Genomic DNA, 22,174 nt, shown 5'->3' on the forward strand with positions numbered 1-22,174 from the left:
TGCCTTTGCTCCAGTCATCGAAACTGATCGAGGTGATGAGTCTGACCTTGGAATCCATTGAGACTTTTTTGACAGAAGAGAGCTCCTCACCCTCGTCATTAATCCATTTAATGCTCTTGAAACCCGAATCCAAGTCGGTCCTGCACTCGAGCTCGCCGGCGCGATCGAACAGTATGTCCCTGGTGGAAGGTGGGAAGATGCTCAGCTCGGGCTGCTTTGGAACTGACACTGTTAAGAAGATGTAGAATTTTTTTTTTCATGAAACAAGCAAGTATTTGAATAAAAAAAACAGTGAATAGATTAATATATGGTACATTTTCAGATTCTACAAAGTTTTAATGCAGATTAAACAAAATAATCATAACTGATAAATAACTCAGTTTCCAATGACAACATTTCACAAGTGCTTTGTAGTCTTTCCTTAAAAAACAGTCTCTCATATTATGGTGTGAGAGTACCATCAAGCTCAAACCCCATCACAGGAAGTTTTCATTTAGTTCAGTAAAACTGACTGCTTCTTTAGAAGAAGTGAGCCATTCAGCTGTTTGGACAGGTTTCAAATTGGTAGGTAAAGGTCAAAGTAGGAGTAGAAGAATCGTATAACACGTACCATAATTCGCCTCTTCGGATCCTTTCCATGTCTTCTGCTGGAATTCGCACTTCACTGAACCCGTCCATTCGAAGGCCCTGATTTCCAAAATACTTATGGCAGTGTAAGCACCTTTATCCTGGCTTAATATGGTGTCTTTGACCTTCGAACTGAGGTCCTGGTTTTCAAGAGTCCACTTAAACGTGTGTGATTTAGGCGAAAAATGTGCAGCTAAGCAGATGAAGGTAGCTGTTCCATTGTCTAGTTCTTTTTGGGTGGGAGTTGTTAGAAGCAGAGATGTAGGGGGGTGCTCGATCACACCTGCAAAAAACACACACAGGTCCATATGCAGCAGCAATGGGCACAGCAGGTTTTGCAGTTGAGGAATAGATTGTGTTGCCACAGTATATCAAGTCCACAAAAAGTGCATTTTTTTTTCGACCAAATAATATCTGAATGGATATCAGTGCTGTCAAATTCTTAATGTTAATACATATAATATACGTTGAAACTTGGAATATTGAAATTTCCGGTTTCTCAGTAAAAGAAGCTGTGGATATATTTTTCTTATCAACTTCGAGAGGGATCAAACATTGTCAATCACCAAATTGCTGATTATTTTCCTATCACAGCACCCCTCATGTTTTCTTTCTGGCTAAACAAATGACATGGATGGATTCGAGCAGGGTTCAGGAGAAAACTCTGAACTGTACAGAGCACTGGATCTCTGGGACTGAGGCCGAGAACCCCTTCAATTAGAGTTTCCCAGTCTGTAAAATCGAATCGATCTCATAACTGTTGATGCCACAGCAAAGTTTTGCAAGGATTTTTGAGAACATACTGTGGCAACAAGCATGCGAGAAGTCATAAGCTATAGGTGAAAAAAGGGAACAGGCTTTGTTGAGCATTGGCAGAGAAAGAGCACACAGTGTACGTCAGCTTTGGAATTTAAAGTGTTTGACTGTGGATATGAAATATTCCGGTGCTGATTGAAAAAATGGACAGACATTTTAGGAATAATAAACTTTTCGTCAGACACTTTAAATGGCCAAAGCAGACTGTCTCGGTGTGATTAAACATGCAACATCCTCTTTGAAAAGGACTCGAAGGAATTGAAACTGTTGTACCGTAGACATTTATTCTTGTCTAATTTGCAGTCTAATTTCATGTCCTGTGCAGAGTTTTCTGAAAGAATAATGCTCACACCGAGACTGGAGTTAGATTACACATGGAGCTGAGAGAAATATTCACACTAATTATTCTCAAGTCATCGCCATCTCTCTGGCCTTTGAGGCTGCTGGGAAAACAGTCAAAGTGTCGGATCTGAATTTTTGATCTCTCGGATTGACTAACCACAAACTCTGATTGGTGCCAGGAGAGAAAAGAAACTTCAGTCTATCACGATTAAATGGTTGGTTTCAATTCTTCTTTTTAAATGATGGAGTTTTACAGGAACTTCACTTCAGCGCTCGCTAAAACCGTGTTGAAGAAACACTTTCAAATGGAGTACAGAAGATAACATGATCATCAGTGTTTAAGCATAGTTATACACGTTGTAGCATATTTATTACTGTTTGCTTGCTTCCGAGGCATAATATATAATGTGTGTTTACATTCACTGACCATTTCATCAAATCCACCTCCCATATCCAGTGTCAGTAATCCTGTAATCTAGACACAAACTGTTTTCTCTTGTCACTGGGGTGATACCATCAAGGGCTCGTCTTTTCTACCTTGAATATGTCCATTTTACCAAGGAAGATGCATGTCGAGCCCCTTTCATTACCTTTCAGAGTAAAGCTTTAAATGTGCTGCACATCCAGGGGCTTTAAGGTCCAATTTTGGACGTTACATTCTTTTAAAATGTGCACTATATTCACGTTTCCACGGAAAAGATACAAAGGGCAAAAAACTGTTCCCCTGACGGTTCCACCCCAGTGACAAGGAAGGTTTAGTCCCAGTTTGTTTCTGGGAGTGTGTGTATGGGGCAGGTGTAGGTTTCTTAATCAAGTGGCCACCGATTGCAGATTTGGAAAAAAAAAAAGGTGTTTTCAGGTGTTTCTGTCTTACTTTTCTTTTGTAAGGTCGCTTCTTTGGAACCGACGCTATTTTCCACTTGGCACGTGAACTTCTTGCTCTGGTCCCAGTCGGCAGCCTTGACGCGCGCGTTGCTCACCGAGGTGAAGCCTCCGTTCGCGCGCACCGCCGGGTATTGCACGAAGTCAGTCAGCGCGCTCCCGCTCGCATCCGTCCATTTGAAGCTCAGTCCGTCGGCGGTGGCCAAATCGCTCGTGATGCAGCCCAGAGTGACGTAACCGTCCGGGGACGAGCCGCACTGCCACACGGGAAACAGGGACTTCGGCGCGCTTGGCACTGCTGTAGATAGATAGATCAGACAGATCAGATCGGGAGATAAACAGAGCCGCAAACCAACACGATATTTATTCTGCGCCTGGAAGATTCAAATGCAACCGATTTTATTCCCAAATCAACATTTTTTTTTAATCTCCTTCCCTTTTCAAAGTGGACTTTATTCTCCTTTCCAATCAGAGAACACACAGACATTTTTATTGGCCTCCATTTTAAATTATTAATGATCTACAATTCATTCAGACTAATGATTAATAATTATTATACATTCGAATGTTTAACTGCAATAATTATACTTATTTTACACACACACACACACACACACACACACACACACACACACACACACGGTAACATGAGAAACTCGGTCTCACCGCTCGCGCAAACTCCGGCCGCAGTTTTCCACCTGAATGAGATTTTATTCGTTCATTTCAGATCGACGCTGTGGGCCGGAAAAAGGGTCCAATCACTAAACCCGCCCTTTTCTTACGATTTAATTCGTTCTCGGAATAAACGAATTGTGCCGAATTTTCAAAACATGAGACAATTCAACAAAACTAATTAAATTAATTTCTTTACATGAGAAAAAAAACACATTTATAAAACTCCGTTTTAATAAATACAATTTAGTCTCTTAAAACAAATCGAAAGCATTTACTCAGAGTTCGACCGATTTATTTATTTATAGAGAATTCTGAAGGTCGGCGACTTGAACCAACTGACCCATAATAAGCAACAAAACACAAAGCAAAGGCTAAATACATTATTATTATTATTATTATTATTATTATTATTATTATTATCAGTAAACCCACTCGGATTATTTGTCAGGATTTTCTTCCACAGAATCTCTCTATGTTTTATACTAATTCTACATTTACGCTCCTTTGAAACAACGGACTCCTCTCAAGCAGAAAAGCGCAAAACAAAATAAATCCATCATTTCAAATCGTTCAGATTTTTCACACCAAATTATTTTATAAACGATGAGAAGAAGCGAAAACAAACACACAACGTTAAAGGGATTTTTTGTCTCTTCTTTCCCCACTTTTCCCTCCATTATTCCTCTCCACAAATCCGTCTAAAGCAGGAACTCATCACATTCATGCACACTTTATTAGACGGAGTCATAATCATTCACTGACTTTAAATACAATTGTCTCGCAAACTTATAACGAGAAAAAAAGCCCTAAAATATGATGCAAAGAACCGACTTTTTAACGTCCCTTAACTTTCCCCCAGCTTTACATTTTAGACCATTAAATCTCGCTTTATGACACAGAAATAAAGCTGAAGGTCAAATCTCTGAATTACTGACCGCTTGTTCCGGTGGCAGCTGAGTCTCTTCCCCAGTAATCAGAAGCCCAGTTCCACAGTGTTCAAGCTCACAGCCCACCTCAATCCACTCAACTCAACTCAACTCAACTCAACCAAACCAAACCAAACCAAACCAGGGACATTATCGCGCTCACTGACGCTTCAGACGCGCATCAACCAGAGAACTTTATTCAGTGAAACGCTGAAAATATCCGACATCTTATTTAAAAAATAAAAAAGGTTTTTGTTTTAACCAGAAAAACCGCGATCTTGTAGGATATTATCAGCATTATCATGTTTACTAAAACTGACCTTGAAAACTCAAAACCTTGAAGTGAACATTTTTAAAGTTTGAAGAGAACTGAAGCGTTATTTTCTGTGTTTTCTCCAGAAGAGTAGTCCAGGCTCATGAGAAAACCTCACAGCGCACAGTCATTACCACCAGTCTGCAGTCTGATCTTTTTTAAAGAAAAGAAAATAAGGGGAAAAAAGTTTCATGTTGGTTTCACGGCACGAATAGATTAAGATTTGGCTCTTACCAGAAGTAACGGTGACCGTCGTTCCCTTTCCCCAGTAGTCAAAAGCACCGTCACAGTGACACAAATCCACTCTGACATCGTTCAAAAACACCTGCTGTCCGATCTAACGATATATTACTGATCATGTCTCAAAGTCTCTCACAAAAATCAGATCCGAAAAGTTGTAAAGTTTCTCAGCGTTAAAGATCCACCAGGTGTCATTTTATATTCAGAATTAAAACTTTACAGCACATTGCCGATGGATGCTGGGTTTATCCGAGAAAATAAAATAATAATAAACGCACATTAAAAAACATACACGGACGTGCTATTTTCTTTATTTTCCCAACAATCAGATAAATATTTCTCTTTTAAATTAAGTGCGACTTTTTCACGTGAACCCCATTTTCTCAGTATTTTAATGAAACAATAGAATTGCTCCAGTTTTTCTTGTAATATTGTTGGTGTTCGAGGAGGCGAATCGAAAGAGGTTTGGTTTGAATTTCTTACCTGAAGTCACAGTCACCGTCGTTCCCTTTCCCCAGTAATCAAAAGCAGCGGCACAGTGAGAAAGTTTAAGGCGCTACTCGGACAATATATGGGGACCAAAAGTGGAGACTAATCTATTTTCTAAAATTTTATAAATTTAAGGTGATATTAAACGTTTCTAACAAATGTAATCCTACCTGAAGTCACGGTCACTTGAGTTCCTTTTCCCCAGTAGTTAAAGTAGCCGTAGCTGTAGCAGTTGCCGTAGCTGTCGCAGTAGTCACAGTGAGTAAAGTGGCTGCGTCTCTGTACAAAATTGCCCCGAGGCTCTGTTTTTGCAGAGCGGTCACTATTTTCTCCTTCTTTTTAATTTTTTATTATTATTATTTTTACGGACGACTCAATTTTGACCTTTAATATTTGTATTCTTCTTTAAATCGATATTTGTTTCGAAATAAAAACACGAACGTTAAATCACTTACCTGAAGTCACAGTCACTTGAGTTCCTTTTCCCCAGTAGTCAAAGTAATTGTAGTAGCTGCTGTAGTCACAGTGAGTAAAGAGGCTGCGTCTCTGTACAAAATTGCCCCGAGGCTCTGTTTTTGCAGAGCGGTCACTATTTTCTCCCTCTTTTTAATTTTTTTTTTTTTTACGGACGACTCAGACAGCCTTGACCTTTTATGTTTGTATTCTTCTTTAAATCGATATTTGTTTTGAAATAAAAACAAGAACATTAAAACACTTACCTGAGGTCACAGTCACTTGAGTTCCTTTTCCCCAGTAGTCAAAGTAGTTATCACGTTGGTTAAAACCTCGGAGCAATCGAGCAAAAACCAATATCTGTGCCTGCAAGCCTCAAATGGATTTTTCTTTTCCACCAAGTAGTTTTTTCCCCTCTGTATCACATAATACACATGTATTTGACTGTACTCCATTCGAGGAAATGGTATTGTTTATTTATTTAATTAATACGAACAAATGAACTTCCTTGAATCCTCTAATTAATATAAATTATTCATTCAGAATTATAATTGCAAAAATAATTACATCAAAATACTATTAATAAAATTAATGATTTTAATTAAATGTGCTTTGTTTTACAGCCACTAATTGTGATCCATAGGCTTCATATTATTCTTCTATTTTAATAATGCAAGTGCCATTTCAGGAGAAACTTCATTCAAAATGTTTTGTAGGTCTTTTCTTTTTGATATTCCACCGGCATCCATCTTTTTTTATCCCTCTATCCGTCTGTATTTTCCCCATAGATTTTGAATGGGAACATTTTCAAACTTGCTCGACATGTTCTGGGAAATGTTACAAAGCTCTTTTCTTCCCTCTATAACTCCTGCATTTTATTTTTTATTCTTCACTTTTCCTCCCATTGGCTTCGGTTCATTTTTCAAAGCCTAATTGTTCCTTGAGATTAAAAGCTAGGACCATCGAAGTTGATATATATCGTTAAGTTGTCATGACTTAGGTCAATACTGCATTACTTTTTCTCTGCTCCTCTTTGGTCCTTTCTTTTTCATCCCAATATCTTCCCATTAGAGACCAATGATTTTACTAATCCAACATCTTTTCAGGGAGAGTGATGAAACTTGGTCTGTGGACTCACCTGCAAAAGTACAGTACTGAATGGCTTTTCGGTGACACCTATCTCACCCTTCCATTCTTTCTTTCATCCCTCCAGAGCAATCCAGTAATTGTAAGTCCTCCTTTACGTTTTAAGGTAAACTTGCCAACTGGATGTAGATTCAACTGCTGAAATAAAGCACACTGTTACTCTGTGTATCTCTCTCCATAGCTTCATCAACTTTCCCATCTCATGCTTAATTTCTTTGAGTCTAAATTATGTCCGCTCTCGTTTTCATTCAGTGCTAAGACTTATAAAACTCTGGGTGATTGGGCCTTTGCTGCAGCCTCCCCGTTTCTCTTCAACACACTGCCTCGCCATATTAGAGAAGAGAACAATTACAACAGATTTAAGACTTCATTAAAGACATTTTTATTTAGAGTTGCTTATGAACATTGAGTATTTATATTTTATGTATATAATTGCCATATTAGAGAACAATTACAACAGATTTAAGATTTTAGCAAAGACATTTTATTCAAAATTGCTTATGAACACTAAGTAATTATATTATTTATAATCCATTATCAATCTTTGAATTATTTTCATTCACATATTCATATAGGGCGGCACGGTGGTGTAGTGGTTAGCGCTGTCGCCTCACAGCAAGAAGGTCCTGGGTTCGAGCCCCGGGGCCGGCGAGGGCCTTTCTGTGCGGAGTTTGCATGTTCTCCCCGTGTCCACGTGGGTTTCCTCCGGGTGCTCCGGTTTCCCCCACAGTCCAAAGACATGCAGGTTAGGTTAACTGGTGACTCTAAATTGACCGTAGGTGTGAATGTGAGTGTGAATGGTTGTCTGTGTCTATGTGTCAGCCCTGTGATGACCTGGCGACTTGTCCAGGGTGTACCCCGCCTTTCGCCCATAGTCAGCTGGGATAGGCTCCAGCTTGCCTGCGACCCTGTAGAAGGATAAAGCGGCTAGAGATAATGAGAATGAATGAGATATTCATATATAGCTGTATTATTGATTTAAAATATTTGTAATATCTTAAAGTTAGCAATTTATTGTAATTTGTAAGGCGCATTTGATCATATATACATGATATATGCGCGGTATAAATAATAAAGATTATTATTATTCATTTCATTGGTCTTCAGTAACCACTTTATTCTTTTCAATTTATTCCGGCAACATGACAGGATGGGAGAATTCACCCTGGAAGGGAAAACATCCTGGATGGGACAACATCAGGTCACCATTCCTCACACAAATTAACACCAATGTTCATGTTCACCAGTGACAATGCCACATACTGCACCGCTGTGCCACCCAGTTGTCGATGTCATTATGAAGCATATTACAGGCAGGAGGACACGCATGCTGGGGGAAAAAAAAGAAAAACAAATTCCCCAGTAATTAACATACAGTGGTTGCTTGAAAGTTTGTGAACCATTTAGAATTTTCTAAATTTCTGCATAAATATGACCTAAAACATCATCAGATTTTCACAGAAGTCCTACAAGTAGATAAAGAAAACCCAGTTAAACAAATGAGACAAAAATATTATACTTGGTCATTTATTTCTTGAAGAAAATGATCCAATATTACATATCTGTGAGTGGCAAAAGTATGTGAACCTTTGCTTTCAGTATCTGGTGTGACCCGCTTGCATAGCAATAACTGCAATTAAACATTTCCGGTAACTGTTGATCAGTCCTGCACACTGGCTTGGAGGAATTTTAGCCTGTTCCTCTGTAAAGAACAGCTTCAACTCTGGGATGTTGGTGGGTTTCCTCACATGAACAGCTCGCTTTAGGTCCTTCCACAGCATTTCGATTGGATTAAGGTCAGGACTTTGACTTGGCCATTCCAAAATATTAACTTTATTCTTCTTTAACCATTCTTTGGTAGAACGACTTGTGTGCTTAGGGTCATTGTCTTGCTGCATGACCCACCTTCTCTTGAGATTCAGTTCATGGACAGATGTCCTGACATTTTCCTTTCAAATTCGCTGGTATATTTCAGAATTCATTGTTCCATCAATGATGGCAAGCCATCCTGGCCCAGATGCAACAAAACAGGCCCAAACCATGATACTACCACCACCATGCTTCACAGATGGGATAAGGTTCTTATGCTGGAATGCAGTGTTTTCCTTTCTGCAAACATAACGCTTCTCATTTAAACCAAAATGTTCTATTTTGGTCTCATCCGTCCACAAAACATTTTTTCAATAGCCTTCTGGCTTGTCCACATGATCTTTAGCAAACTGCAGACAAGCAGCAATGTTCTTTTTGGAGAGCAGTGGCTTTCTCCTTGCAACCCTGCCATGCACACCATTCAGTATTCTCCTGATGGTGGACTCATGAACATTAGCCAATGTGAGAGAGGCCTTCAGTTGCTTGGAAGTTGCCCTGGGGTCCTTTATGACCTCACCGACTATTGCATGCCTTGCTCTCGGAGTGATCTTTGTTCGTCAACCACTCCTGGGGAGGGTAACAATGGTCTTGAATTTCCTCCATTTGTACACAATCTGTCTGACTGTGGATTGGTGGAGTCCAAACTCTTTAGAGATGGTTTTGTCATATTTCCAGCCTGATGAGCATCAACAACACTTTTTCTGAGGTCCTCAGAAATCTCCTTTGTTTGTCCCATGATACACTTCCACAAACAAGTGTTGTGAAGATCAGACTTTGATAGATCCCTGTTCTTTAAATAAGAACAATCAATCCCATTGATTGAAAACACCTGACTCTATTTTCACCTTGAAATCACTGGTTCATCCTAGAGGGTCACATACTTTTGCCACTCACAGATATGTATTATTGGATCATTTTCCTCAATGAATAAATGACCAAGCATAATATTTTTGTCTCCTTTGTTTAACTGGGTTCTCTTTCTCTACTTTTAGGATTTGTGTGAAAATCTGATGATGTTTTAGGTCATATTTATGCAGAAATAGAGAAAATTATAAAGGGTTCACAAACTTTCAAGCACCACTGTAGGTGCTGACTGCACCAGAACAAGTTATGGCTCACTTCCATTGAGGACCCATGTACAGTCTCTTGCAAAAGTATTCATCCCCCTTGGTGTTTGTCCTGTTTTATTACATTCCAAGCTGCAATTAAAATGGATTTCTGGGGGTGAGCACCATTCGATTTACACAACATGCCTACCATTTTCAAGGTGAAAATTGTTGTTTTACTGTGACAAACAATAATTGAGATGAAAAAAGAGAAATCTGGAGTGTGATTGGTATTCACCCCCAAGTCAATATTTTGTCTAGCCACCTTATGCTGCAATTACAGCTGCAAGTCTCTCGGGGTCTGTCACTATTAGCTTAGCACATCTAGCCACTGGGAATTTTGCCCATTCCTCAAGGCAAAACTGCTCCAACTCCTTCAAGTTGGATGTATTGCATTGGGGTCCAGCAATCTTCACAGATTCTCAGTTGGATTGAGGCCTGGGCTTTGATTAGGCCATTCCAATACATTTAAATGTTTCCCTTAAACCACTCCAGTGTAGGTTTAGCAATATGTTTAGGGTCATTGTCCTGCTGGAAAGAGAGCCTTCGTTCCAGTCTCAAACCCTCTGGCTGACTCAAACAGGTTTTCTTCCAGAACTGAGCTGTATTTAGGGTCATCCATTTTTCCTTCTATCCTGACCAGCTTTCCTGTCCCTGCAGATGAAAAAAATCCCCACAGCATGATGCTGCCACCACCATGCTTCACCGTAGGAATGGTGTTCTCAGGGTATTGGGTTTCCGCCACACGTGGTGTTTCCCACGATGGCCAAAAAGTTCAATTTTAGTCTCATTTGACCAGAGAATCTTCTTCCATATGTTTGAGGAGTTTGCCACATGTTGTCAGGCAAACTCCAAATGTGTTTTCTGAAGGAATGATTTTTTTTTCTGGCTGCTCTTCCATAGAGCCCCGCTCTGTGGAATGTATGACTTAAAGTGGCCTTCTGGACAGATACTCCCATCTCCACTGTGGATCTGTGCAGCTCCTTCAGTGTTATCTTTGGTGTCCTTGTTGCATCTCTGATTAATGCCCTCCTTGCCCAGTCTGTGAGTTTTGGTGGGTGGCCTTCTTTTATCAGGTTTGTCGTGGTGACATATTCTTTCCATTTTGCTATAATGGATTTAATGGTGCTCCCTGGGATATTCAAAGTTTGGTATATATTTTTATTTTTTTCTCTTTTTTTATTTTAATTTACTACAAAACCAAGATGTGTGTAACAAACAATATAACAAAAAACATACAACATTAGTGAACCAGGACATAGGACATTCAGTAAGGGCTAGGACATGGGAGTGGGGGGGGTGTCTTAAAATGTATGTGTGTGTGTCTGTGAGTGTGTTAGAGGGGGATGTTTGAGTGTGGGTGTGAGGGGGGTACACAGCAAATTCCTCAGTGTTGAATTAATACCCAGAGTGTTGAATTAACACCCAGAGTGTTTATATAGGTCCAATTGGACCTATATAAACACTCTGGGTGTTAATTCAACACTGAGGAATTTGCTGTGATATTTGTGTGTGTGTGTGTGTGTGTGTGTGTGTGTGTGTACATGAATACATATGTATATTATCAGTTTAGCAATTATGTAAATGATATGTGAGCAGAAAAGTCCGGGGCATGGGGGATTAGGATGAGTCCCACTGGAAGGGAGTGGAGGAAGGGAGGAAGAGACAAGGGAGGGAGAAGCAGACTTCGGGCAAACTGACGCACCCCCCCAGACACAATCACACACCCAAGAGAAAAAATAAATAAATAAAATAAAATGGAGGGGGTGGTGGTAAGATGACTTCCTCTGACCACTCCAAGCCCCAGTGCATCAGAGGTACAAGCCAAACCCTAGCGGGAGGAGAGGACAGGAAAGGGCCGCTGCAGAGCCCCCCAGACCACCCCCCACCATCCCGAACAGAACAGGAGCCCAAGGCTCCCCCAATCCACGCGCCTCACTGGCCCTATGATGTGTTTTATCTAATGTCTAAATGCATTAAAAAGAGGGGGGGCAGAGCAGAGAGAGAGCCTTACTAAAGACTCCCCCCCCACCCACCCCCACCTTTCCTATAAATTGAGATTGTGATTTTTCTAAGATGTGATGCATTAAAAGAAGTGAGGCGCAAGCTGATTCGGGCCTTTTTACAGGCCACTCTACAGAGCGCCCCACCTCGGCCCTTACTTACTGGAGGTGTTTGCGTTATTGAGTGGGAATGTACCTTCCGAGTCAGCTAATGTGGAGCGTTAAAAAGTGAGACATGCAGAGTGGAGGCAACCCAGTCCATTCCAGGGGAGGATGGGGTCCGCAGCAGAGGCAGCAGGGGAGAGGCCCCACCATGGCCCCACCATGGCCAGAACCCCCCACACAAGTCAGCCAGCCCCCGACCCCTGGAAGCCAGAGCAGTACAGAGGAGAGACTGATGTTATGTTGTGTTTTGGATGGGGGGCACGGGGGAGGGGATAGATAAACAATGGAAAAGGGGGGGTAGGGGTGGGCGGGGGGATGGGTCTCATCCTGTCTCAGGCAGAGAGGGCCAGCAGAGCGGTTATAACTGTAAGAAATTGGAAAGTGATGACCAGGTTAGGTTATTATTAGATGGGATATTAGAGGTTTCTAATGGTATGTGGTCCAGTAACAAGTTTTTCCAGGCAGATATGTGAATTTTATTCTTTGATTTCCAGTTCATGAGGATAGTTTTCTTGGCGACAGCTAGCGCAACCAATAGGATGATGATGTTAAAGTGATTCAAGGTGGATACAGTGGTATCTCCAAGCAAACAGAGCGATGGAGAGGTTGGGATGCAGCAGCCAAAGAAAGTGGAAAGTAGATCTGTTGACAGTTTGGAGTCCGATCCCTGCAGAATGGCTGAATGGCTGTGTGAGTATCGCGAGAACTCAGAGGTGAGATTGAACATGGCGGCGCGCAGTTGTTGACAAACGGGAGATACAGCACTAAAGATCCTACCAAAATAAACCCTTTTTTTTGGACTAAATCAAACCAATACTCAGCGACTTTTTCTCATACATAATCCAACTTACATTCCGATTACACTCTGGATGAATTAACGGAATTGGAGGCTTTCATCGAAGACCATTGTCTACATCTTCAGACAACTATGAACCCGGACCAGATTCACTCAACTCCGAATGCAACTCAGCCCGACTCCAAAAGAAGGAAAAGAGACTCTGCAACAGACACAACCGATTTAACAACCCAGGAAGTCGAGGTCAGTGTACTTACAAACATCAATAAAAAGCTGGACATGCTAATCACCATACACGAAGAGCTGAACGATATCCATAACAGTCTCGAATTAGCACATAGTCAAATCGCAATATTACAGATTTCAAACCAAGAGCTTCGAACTTCGGTAACTTCACTCACTCAACAAATGGAATATGTCACCGCCGAAAACAAAGTAATGAAAGAAACCATACTGGATATTCAAACACGTTCAATGCGCGACAACCTCATATTCTCAGGCATCCCGGAACCCAAAGACCCCGTTAAAACACCCGACAATCCAGAACTACTCATAAAAGACTTCATGCTAACACAACTCAAACTGTCTAAGGACACTGTCAATCTAATCACATTCCATCGAGTTCACCGTCTTGGCAAGCAGCAAAAGGACAAACCCAGACCCATCATTGCAAAGTTCGAACACTACAAGCAGAAAGAAATGGTAAAAAACAAAGGAAAAGAACTCAAAGGCACCAACTACGGAATGAACGACCATTTTCCCTGTGAGATCAACGAAAGAAGAAAGATTCTATACCCAATACTTAAAGAAAACAGGAAAAAAAACATCTGCGCAACTCTGACAGTCGACAAACTCTACCTAAACGGACAGTTATTCAGGAATCCCGACACAACTCCTTGGCTTTTCTAAGTATACACACCCATGCCATAATCTACATTAATTCTCTTATCCCTCCACACCTCTTTAATAACCAGCTCCCCACTAGCCCATACAAGTGCTCTACATATCTGTGTTACTGTATTCTTCGTTAACGTTGTTTTTTTCATGTCATTGATAATTATGTTTCTGTTTGTACTTGTCATCTTGTCCACTCTGCCCCATGTTACCCTCCTCTCCCTATCCTGTTTTACATTCCAGCCTACACATTCACACTCACTTAGCACCACTACACACATACCCCCATTTGCATCATTTCACCAATACATCTCTCTCATTTACCACAATCAGACGTTAACCATATTAGCATGTCCAAGCTAACCTTCCTAACTTGGAATGTCCGCGGCATTGGATCTCAGGCAAAGAGGGCCAAGGTATTTGACCAACTTATGCCGCTTTTCCACTACAAACGCGGCTGAGTTGGGCTGAGCCGTGCCGTGCTGAGTTGGGCTGAGTCGAGCTGAGTGGGGCTGTTGGAGTTGCATTTCGACTACAACCGCACTGAACCGTGCTGGCTGGAAGTGGGTGGACACATTGGGTGGAGTTAGCGAAAGTGGGTGGATGTCACGTGATGCCGTTAAGCAGCACAAACAGTGACATTAGTGATCTTTTAAGCGGTAGTCTCACGACCCGGATAGTAAACAATAAACATGGAGGACATGGAGTCGTTAGTGTTGCTGGTGTTGGTGCTGTGGCTTGTTGTCACCGACAACGCCAACAGATACTGGCAAGAGCGTATAGATGAGGTGAGGCGCATAAGGCTTCAGAAATTCTCGTAATTCGTAATTATTCTTCTTCCGGGTTTACGGTGTTTACAGATCCCAGCGTGCTCGCGGGGCTTGTGTGGGCGTGTGAGGACACTCCTCCTCACCAATCAGTGCACAGGGGAGTGTCTGCTCACGCCCCCAGCCTCACTCGGCTCGGTTTGGTTCGCTTCAGCCCCACTCCAAAACCGTGCGAGTTTTAGGGGCTAAGCAGGGCTGAAGCGAGCCGAGTCGTGCTGTTCTTTGGTAGTCAAAACGCGAGCCGTGTCGTGCTGAAGCGAGCTGAAGCGAGCTGAAGTGAGCTGAAAAAGGGTTGTGGAAAAGGGCCATTAGTAAATTACAAGCAGATATTTGCCTCCTTCAAGAAACCCATCTATCAGAATTTGACTGCAACAAAATCAAATCTGCTCAATATAAATCAAGCATTTTCAGCCAATTATAACTCAAAACAAAGAGGTGTTTGCATATTAATTCATAAAAAAATCTAATTTATTCACAATACTACCATTTCCGATCCAGAAGGACGCTTTATTATCATTAACATCTCAATTAACAATAGCCCAATTACAATCGGAAACGTGCATGGCCCAAACTCAGATAATCCAGCTTTTTTTCAATCCTTCTTTTCTTCAATAGCAAATATGACCGACTGCCCAGTAATAATTGCAGGAGATTTCAATACTGTCTTAGACTCAACAATTGACTACTCTAATAATTCAAAAAACAAACAAATTTGGCAATCCACCTCAACTATCAAGCAGTTCATGGGTGATTTTGGTCTTGCCAACAGCTGGCGCATACAACACCCATACAACAGAGAATACTCATTCTTCTCATCCGTCCACCACTCCTACTCTCATCTGGACTTTTTTCTTACAAGTAACTCCCTTATTCCCAATATTTCTCAATCAATAATCCACCCAATCATCATCAGTGACCATGCCCCTGTAACAATTAACTGGTCTATGAATCAACCACACAGATCAATCCCCAGATGGCGCTTTAACATATCACTCCTCCAAGATCCACATTTTGACACCCTTATCAGGAGAGAGTGGGCACTCTTTCTAGAGATGAATGACTCCCCAGAGTCATCACCTTCTCTTCTGTGGGAAATAGGAAAAGCAGTGCTTAGAGGAGTCATCGTCTCATTTTCCGTCTTCAAAAAAAAAAAATAGAAAAGCAAAAGGAAACTCAATTGGAAGAAGAAATTAAACATTTAGAGAATATTAATATGACAAACGCATCAGTCGAAATTCAAAACAAATTTTTATTTTTGAATTTATTTATTTATTTCGAACATGTATAAAAATGTTTGCAACTATTTGTACATACAAAAGAAAGAAAATGAAAAAAGTGACAAAAAAAAGAATAAATAAAATTAAAGCCGCAAGCGGCCTTGACGGGCCCTCGCGCCAGCGGCCAGTGGGGGCGGGGGCATGCGTCCCCGCGAAATACCGTAAAGAGTCTGCTTGCAAAGTTTGACCAATCAGAAGCTGCAATATCATTTGTGCCATAACCAGCACCCCCAGGGGTGAAAGTGCACAAAATTTGGCGGATATGTCAGGAGAGCTATGAAGAGTTTGCGTATGAAGTTTGATGACAATTGAGTAAATAGAAGATGAGAGATAGATTTTTGAAGAATAAATTTTTTGGTTTTTCCCATGTCAGAAGGTGGCGCTATGCTGTACATGAGCGATTATGAGTTGGAGAAATAAGTGTCTACAACAGCAACGCACTATCACAAGGTAGTGGTGTGAAGGAAAAGCATTATGGAATTATTTACCAAAAACCCGTTTTGGAGAAATTGCGTCGGCCAAAAACAGCGCCCCCCATGGACGAAAATTCCCAAAATGTGGTGTACATGACATGGGCGGTAGTAAGAGGGTGGCCGTGAAGTTTGACCAAATTTGAGGAAAGATTGGATTGTTTGCCCAAAAATAGCGCCCCCAGTGGCGAAATATCACAGAAAATGGGGAACATGTCAGAAGCCCAATGAGGGATTTGCGTGTGAAGTATGAGCAGTTTTGAGCAATTAGAAGATTTGTTATGAATTTTTAAGCATGTAAAATTTTGCATTAAAAATTGATTGACGTATAACTTCTGAGCGGTTCAAGCTACGCGAAACTTATTTAGTAACTTTTGTCAGCCATGTCTGTAGATGATGTGAATCAATTTTGGTGACATTCCTATGAACAGTCTAGGAGGAGTTGCGCCGTCTTCGTGGCCATGCATTTCGCACAAAAGTGAAATAACCTCACTTCCTGTTGGGCGTGGCTAATGCATTGGCATTACATTTTTGTCCGGCTTAGTGAGATACATATGCGTACCAAATGGCACGCCACTCCTACAAACTACATGGCAACCAGGCACCTTAAAGCGGGAGGCCAAAATCACAACGAGTTAGGGGGCGCTATAGAGGCCCTGAGGCCCGGCTGGATCTGGGCTTTTGGTTCTCAGTAGCGGTGGCAGTCTAAGAAAAAGGAGCCAAATTTCGTGCGTTGTCGACCATGGCAAGCGCCCCAATAAGGGTCTTGAAAAGAGTTTGCTTGCCAAGTTTGACAAATCAGAAGCTGCAATATCATTTCCGCCATAACCAGCACCCCCAGGGGCGAAAGTGCACAAAATTTGGCGGACATGTCAGGTGAGCTATGAAGAGTTTGCGTATGAAGTTTGATGACAATTGAGTAAATAGAAGATGAGATATAGATTTTTGAAGAATAAATTTTTTGGTTTTTCCCATGTCAGAAGGTGGCGCTATGCTGTACATGAGCGATTATGAGTTGGAAAAATAAGTGTCCACAACAGGAACGCACTATCACAAGGTAGTGGTGTGAAGGAAAAGCATTATGGAATTATTTACCAAAAACCCGTTTTGGAGCAATTGCGTCGGCCAAAAACAGCGCCCCCCATGGACGAAAATTCCCGAAATGCGGTATACATGACATGGGAGGTAGTAAGAGGGTGGCCGTGAAGTTTGACCAAATTTGAGGAAAGATTGGATTTTTTGCCCAAAAATAGCGCCCCCAGTGGCGAAATATCACAGAAATTGGGTAACATGTCAGAAGCCCAATGAGTGATTTGCGTGTGAAGTATGAGCAGTTTTGAGCAATTAGAAGATTTGTTATGAATTTTTTAGCATGTAAAATTTTGAAGTGAAAATTGATTGACGTATAACTTCTGAACGTTTTATCCTACGTGAAACGTATTTAGTAACTTTTGTCAGCCATGTCTGTAGATGATGTGTATCAATTTTGGTGACATTCCCATGAACGGTCTAGGAGGAGTTGCGCCGTCTTCGTGGCCATGCATTTCGCACAAAAGTAAAATTACCTCACTTCCTGTTGGGCGTGGCTATGCATTCATAGAACGTTTTTTGTTCGTCTCAGTAAGATACATATGTGAACCAAATTTCGTTCCTCTACGACAAACTATATGGCAACCAGGAGCCTTCGAAAAAAGGCAAAATTTTCAAGGCGTTAGGGGGCGCTATAGAGGCCCAGAGCCCCGCCCAGATCTGGGGTTTTGGATCTGAGTAGCGTAGGGGATGCCGATAAAATGATCCAAAATATGCGCGTTTTCGTCCACAGGAAGTGCCCCAAAAAAGGCCGAACAGCGACCGCGACTAAGGAATAATAATAATAAGAAGAATAATAATAATTAAAGCCGCAAGCGGCCTTGACGGGCCCTCGCCGGGCAGCGGCCAAGGGGGCGGGGGCACTCGTACCTCCTGCAAAATACGTTTTGCGGCCTATTAGGCAACCTGGAAGATTTTTGAAGAATAAATTTTTTGGTTTTTCCCATGTCAGAAGGTGGCGCTATGCTGTACATGAGCGATTATGAGTTGGAGAAATAAGTGTCTACAACAGCAACGCACTATCACAAGGTAGTGGTGTGAAGGAAAAGCATTATGGAATTATTTACCAAAAACCCGTTTTGGAGAAATTGCGTCGGCCAAAAACAGCGCCCCCCATGGACGAAAATTCCCAAAATGTGGTATACATGACATGGGCGGTAGTAAGAGGGTGGCCGTGAAGTTTGACCAAATTTGAGGAAAGATTGGATTGTTTGCCCAAAAATAGCGCCCCCAGTGGCGAAATATCACAGAAAATGGGGAACATGTCAGAAGCCCAATGAGGGATTTGCGTGTGAAGTATGAGCAGTTTTGAGCAATTAGAAGATTTGTTATGAATTTTTAAGCATGTAAAATTTTGCATTAAAAATTGATTGACGTATAACTTCTGAGCGGTTCAAGCTACGTGAAACTTATTTAGTAACTTTTGTCAGCCATGTCTGTAGATGATGTGTATCAATTTTGGTGACATTCCTATGAACAGTCTAGGAGGAGTTGCGCCGTCTTCGTGGCCATGCATTTCGCACAAAAGTGAAATTACCTCACTTCCTGTTGGGCGTGGCTAATGCATTGGCATTACATTTTTGTCCGGCTTAGTGAGATACATATGCGTACCAAATGGCACGCCACTCCTACAAACTACATGGCAACCAGGCACCTTAAAGCGGGAGGCCAAAATCACAACGAGTTAGGGGGCGCTATAGAGGCCCTGAGGCCCGGCTGGATCTGGGCTTTTGGTTCTCAGTAGCGGTGGCAGTCTAAGAAAAAGGAGCCAAATTTCGTGCGTTGTCGACCATGGCAAGCGCCCCAATAAGGGTCTTGAAAAGAGTTTGCTTGCCAAGTTTGACAAATCAGAAGCTGCAATATCATTTCCGCCATAACCAGCACCCCCAGGGGCGACAGTGCACAAAACTTGGCGGACATGTCAGGTGAGCTATGAAGAGTTTGCGTATGAAGTTTGATGACAATTGAGTAAATAGAAGATGAGATATAGATTTTTGAAGAATAAATTTTTTGGTTTTTCCCATGTCAGAAGGTGGCGCTATGCTGTACATGAGCGATTATGAGTTGGAAAAATAAGTGTCTACAACAGGAACGCACTATCACAAGGTAGTGGTGTGAAGGAAAAGCATTATGGAATTATTTACCAAAAACCCGTTTTGGAGCAATTGCGTCGGCCAAAAACAGCGCCCCCCATGGACGAAAATTCCCAAAATGCGGTATACATGACATGGGAGGTAGTAAGAGGGTGGCCGTGAAGTTTGACCAAATTTGAGGAAAGATTGGATTTTTTGCCCAAAAATAGCGCCCCCAGTGGCGAAATATCACAGAAATTGGGTAACATGTCAGAAGCCCAATGAGTGATTTGCGTGTGAAGTATGAGCAGTTTTGAGCAATTAGAAGATTTGTTATGAATTTTTTAGCATGTAAAATTTTGAAGTGAAAATTGATTGACGTATAACTTCTGAACGTTTTATCCTACGTGAAACGTATTTAGTAACTTTTGTCAGCCATGTCTGTAGATGATGTGTATCAATTTTGGTGACATTCCCATGAACGGTCTAGGAGGAGTTGCGCCGTCTTCGTGGCCATGCATTTCGCACAAAAGTAAAATTACCTCACTTCCTGTTGGGCGTGGCTATGCATTCATAGAACTTTTTTTGTTCGTCTCAGTAAGATACATATGTGAACCAAATTTCGTTCCTCTACGACAAACTATATGGCAACCAGGAGCCTTCGAAAAAAGGCAAAATTTTCAAGGCGTTAGGGGGCGCTATAGAGGCCCAGAGCCCCGCCCAGATCTGGGGTTTTGGATCTGAGTAGCGTAGGGGATGCCGATAAAATGATCCAAAATATGCGCGTTTTCGTCCACAGGAAGTGCCCCAAAAAAGGCCGAACAGCGACCGCGACTAAGGAATAATAATAATAATAATAATAAAAAACCGAACAAGATCAATAGGGCCTTCGCCCTTTCGGGCTCGGGCCCTAATAATAAAAAACCGAACAAGATCAATAGGGCCTTCGCCCTATAGGGCTCGGGCCCTAATAATAATAATAATAATAATAATAATAAAAAACCGAACAAGATCAATAGGGCCTTCGCCCTATAGGGCTCGGGCCCTAATTAAAGCCGCAAGCGGCCTTGACGGGCCCTCGCGCCAGCGGCCAGGGGGGGCGGGGGCATGCGTCTCCGCGAAATACCGTAAAGAGTCTGCTTGCCAAGTTTGACCAATCAGAAGCTGCAATATCATTTGTGCCATAACCAGCACCCCCAGGGGTGAAAGTGCACAAAATTTGGCGGATATGTCAGGAGAGCTATGAAGAGTTTGCGTATGAAGTTTGATGACAATTGAGTAAATAGAAGACGAGAGATAGATTTTTGAAGAATAAATTTTTTGGTTTTTCCCATGTCAGAAGGTGGCGCTATGCTGTACATGAGCGATTATGAGTTGGAGAAATAAGTGTCTACAACAGCAACGCACTATCACAAGGTAGTGGTGTGAAGGAAAAGCATTATGGAATTATTTACCAAAAACCCGTTTTGGAGAAATTGCGTCGGCCAAAAACAGCGCCCCCCATGGACGAAAATTCCCAAAATGTGGTATACATGACATGGGCGGTAGTAAGAGGGTGGCCGTGAAGTTTGACCAAATTTGAGGAAAGATTGGATTGTTTGCCCAAAAATAGCGCCCCCAGTGGCGAAATATCACAGAAAATGGGGAACATGTCAGAAGCCCAATGAGGGATCTGCGTGTGAAGTATGAGCAGTTTTGAGCAATTAGAAGATTTGTAATGAATTTTTAAGCATGTAAAATTTTGCATTAAAAATTGATTGACGTATAACTTCTGAGCGGTTCAAGCTACGTGAAACTTATTTAGTAACTTTTGTCAGCCATGTCTGTAGATGATGTGTATCAATTTTGGTGACATTCCTATGAACAGTCTAGGAGGAGTTGCGCCGTCTTCGTGGCCATGCATTTCGCACAAAAGTGAAATTACCTGACTTCCTGTTGGGCGTGGCTAATGCATTGGCATTACATTTTTGTCCGGCTTAGTGAGATACATATGCGTACCAAATGGCACGCCACCCCTACAAACTACATGGCAACCAGGCACCTTAAAGCGGGAGGCCAAAATCACAACGAGTTAGGGGGCGCTGTAGAGGCCCTGAGGCCCGGCTGGATCTGGGCTTTTGGTTCTCAGTAGCGGTGGCAGTCTAAGAAAAAGGAGCCAAATTTCGTGCGTCGTCGACCATGGCAAGCGCCCCAATAAGGGTCTTGAAAAGAGTTTGCTTGCCAAGTTTGACAAATCAGAAGCTGCAATATCATTTCCGCCATAACCAGCACCCCCAGGGGCGAAAGTGCACAAAATTTGGCGGACATGTCAGGTGAGCTATGAAGAGTTTGCGTATGAAGTTTGATGACAATTGAGTAAATAGAAGATGAGATATAGATTTTTGAAGAATAAATTTTTTGGTTTTTCCCATGTCAGAAGGTGGCGCTGTGCTGTACATGAGCGATTATGAGTTGGAAAAATAAGTGTTCACAACAGGAACGCACTATCACAAGGTAGTGGTGTGAAGGAAAAGCATTATGGAATTATTTACCAAAAACCCGTTTTGGAGCAATTGCGTCGGCCAAAAACAGCGCCCCCCATGGACGAAAATTCCCAAAATGCGGTATACATGACATGGGAGGTAGTAAGAGGGTGGCCGTGAAGTTTGACCAAATTTGAGGAAAGATTGGATTTTTTGCCCAAAAATAGCGCCCCCA

The 22,174-nt window shown here is 41.9% G+C and overlaps 1 protein-coding gene across 1 annotated transcript in view; it reads right to left on the bottom strand.

The window, feature by feature from the left end:
* LOC132868323 (titin-like) overlaps nt 1-22,174 on the bottom strand; it is a 139,323-nt gene that overhangs the window by 22,725 nt on the left and 94,424 nt on the right. Inside the window, exons 2-3 of the mRNA XM_060901188.1 lie at nt 5,305-5,354; nt 2,660-2,965 (exon numbers count right to left, since the gene is read on the bottom strand). Of these exons, the coding sequence (XP_060757171.1) occupies nt 2,660-2,965; nt 5,305-5,354 (356 nt within the window). The remainder of the gene's footprint in view (nt 1-2,659; nt 2,966-5,304; nt 5,355-22,174) is intronic.

Source organism: Neoarius graeffei, chromosome 20 (assembly GCF_027579695.1).
Source record: "Neoarius graeffei isolate fNeoGra1 chromosome 20, fNeoGra1.pri, whole genome shotgun sequence".
Taxonomy (NCBI): Eukaryota; Metazoa; Chordata; class Actinopteri; order Siluriformes; family Ariidae; genus Neoarius; species Neoarius graeffei.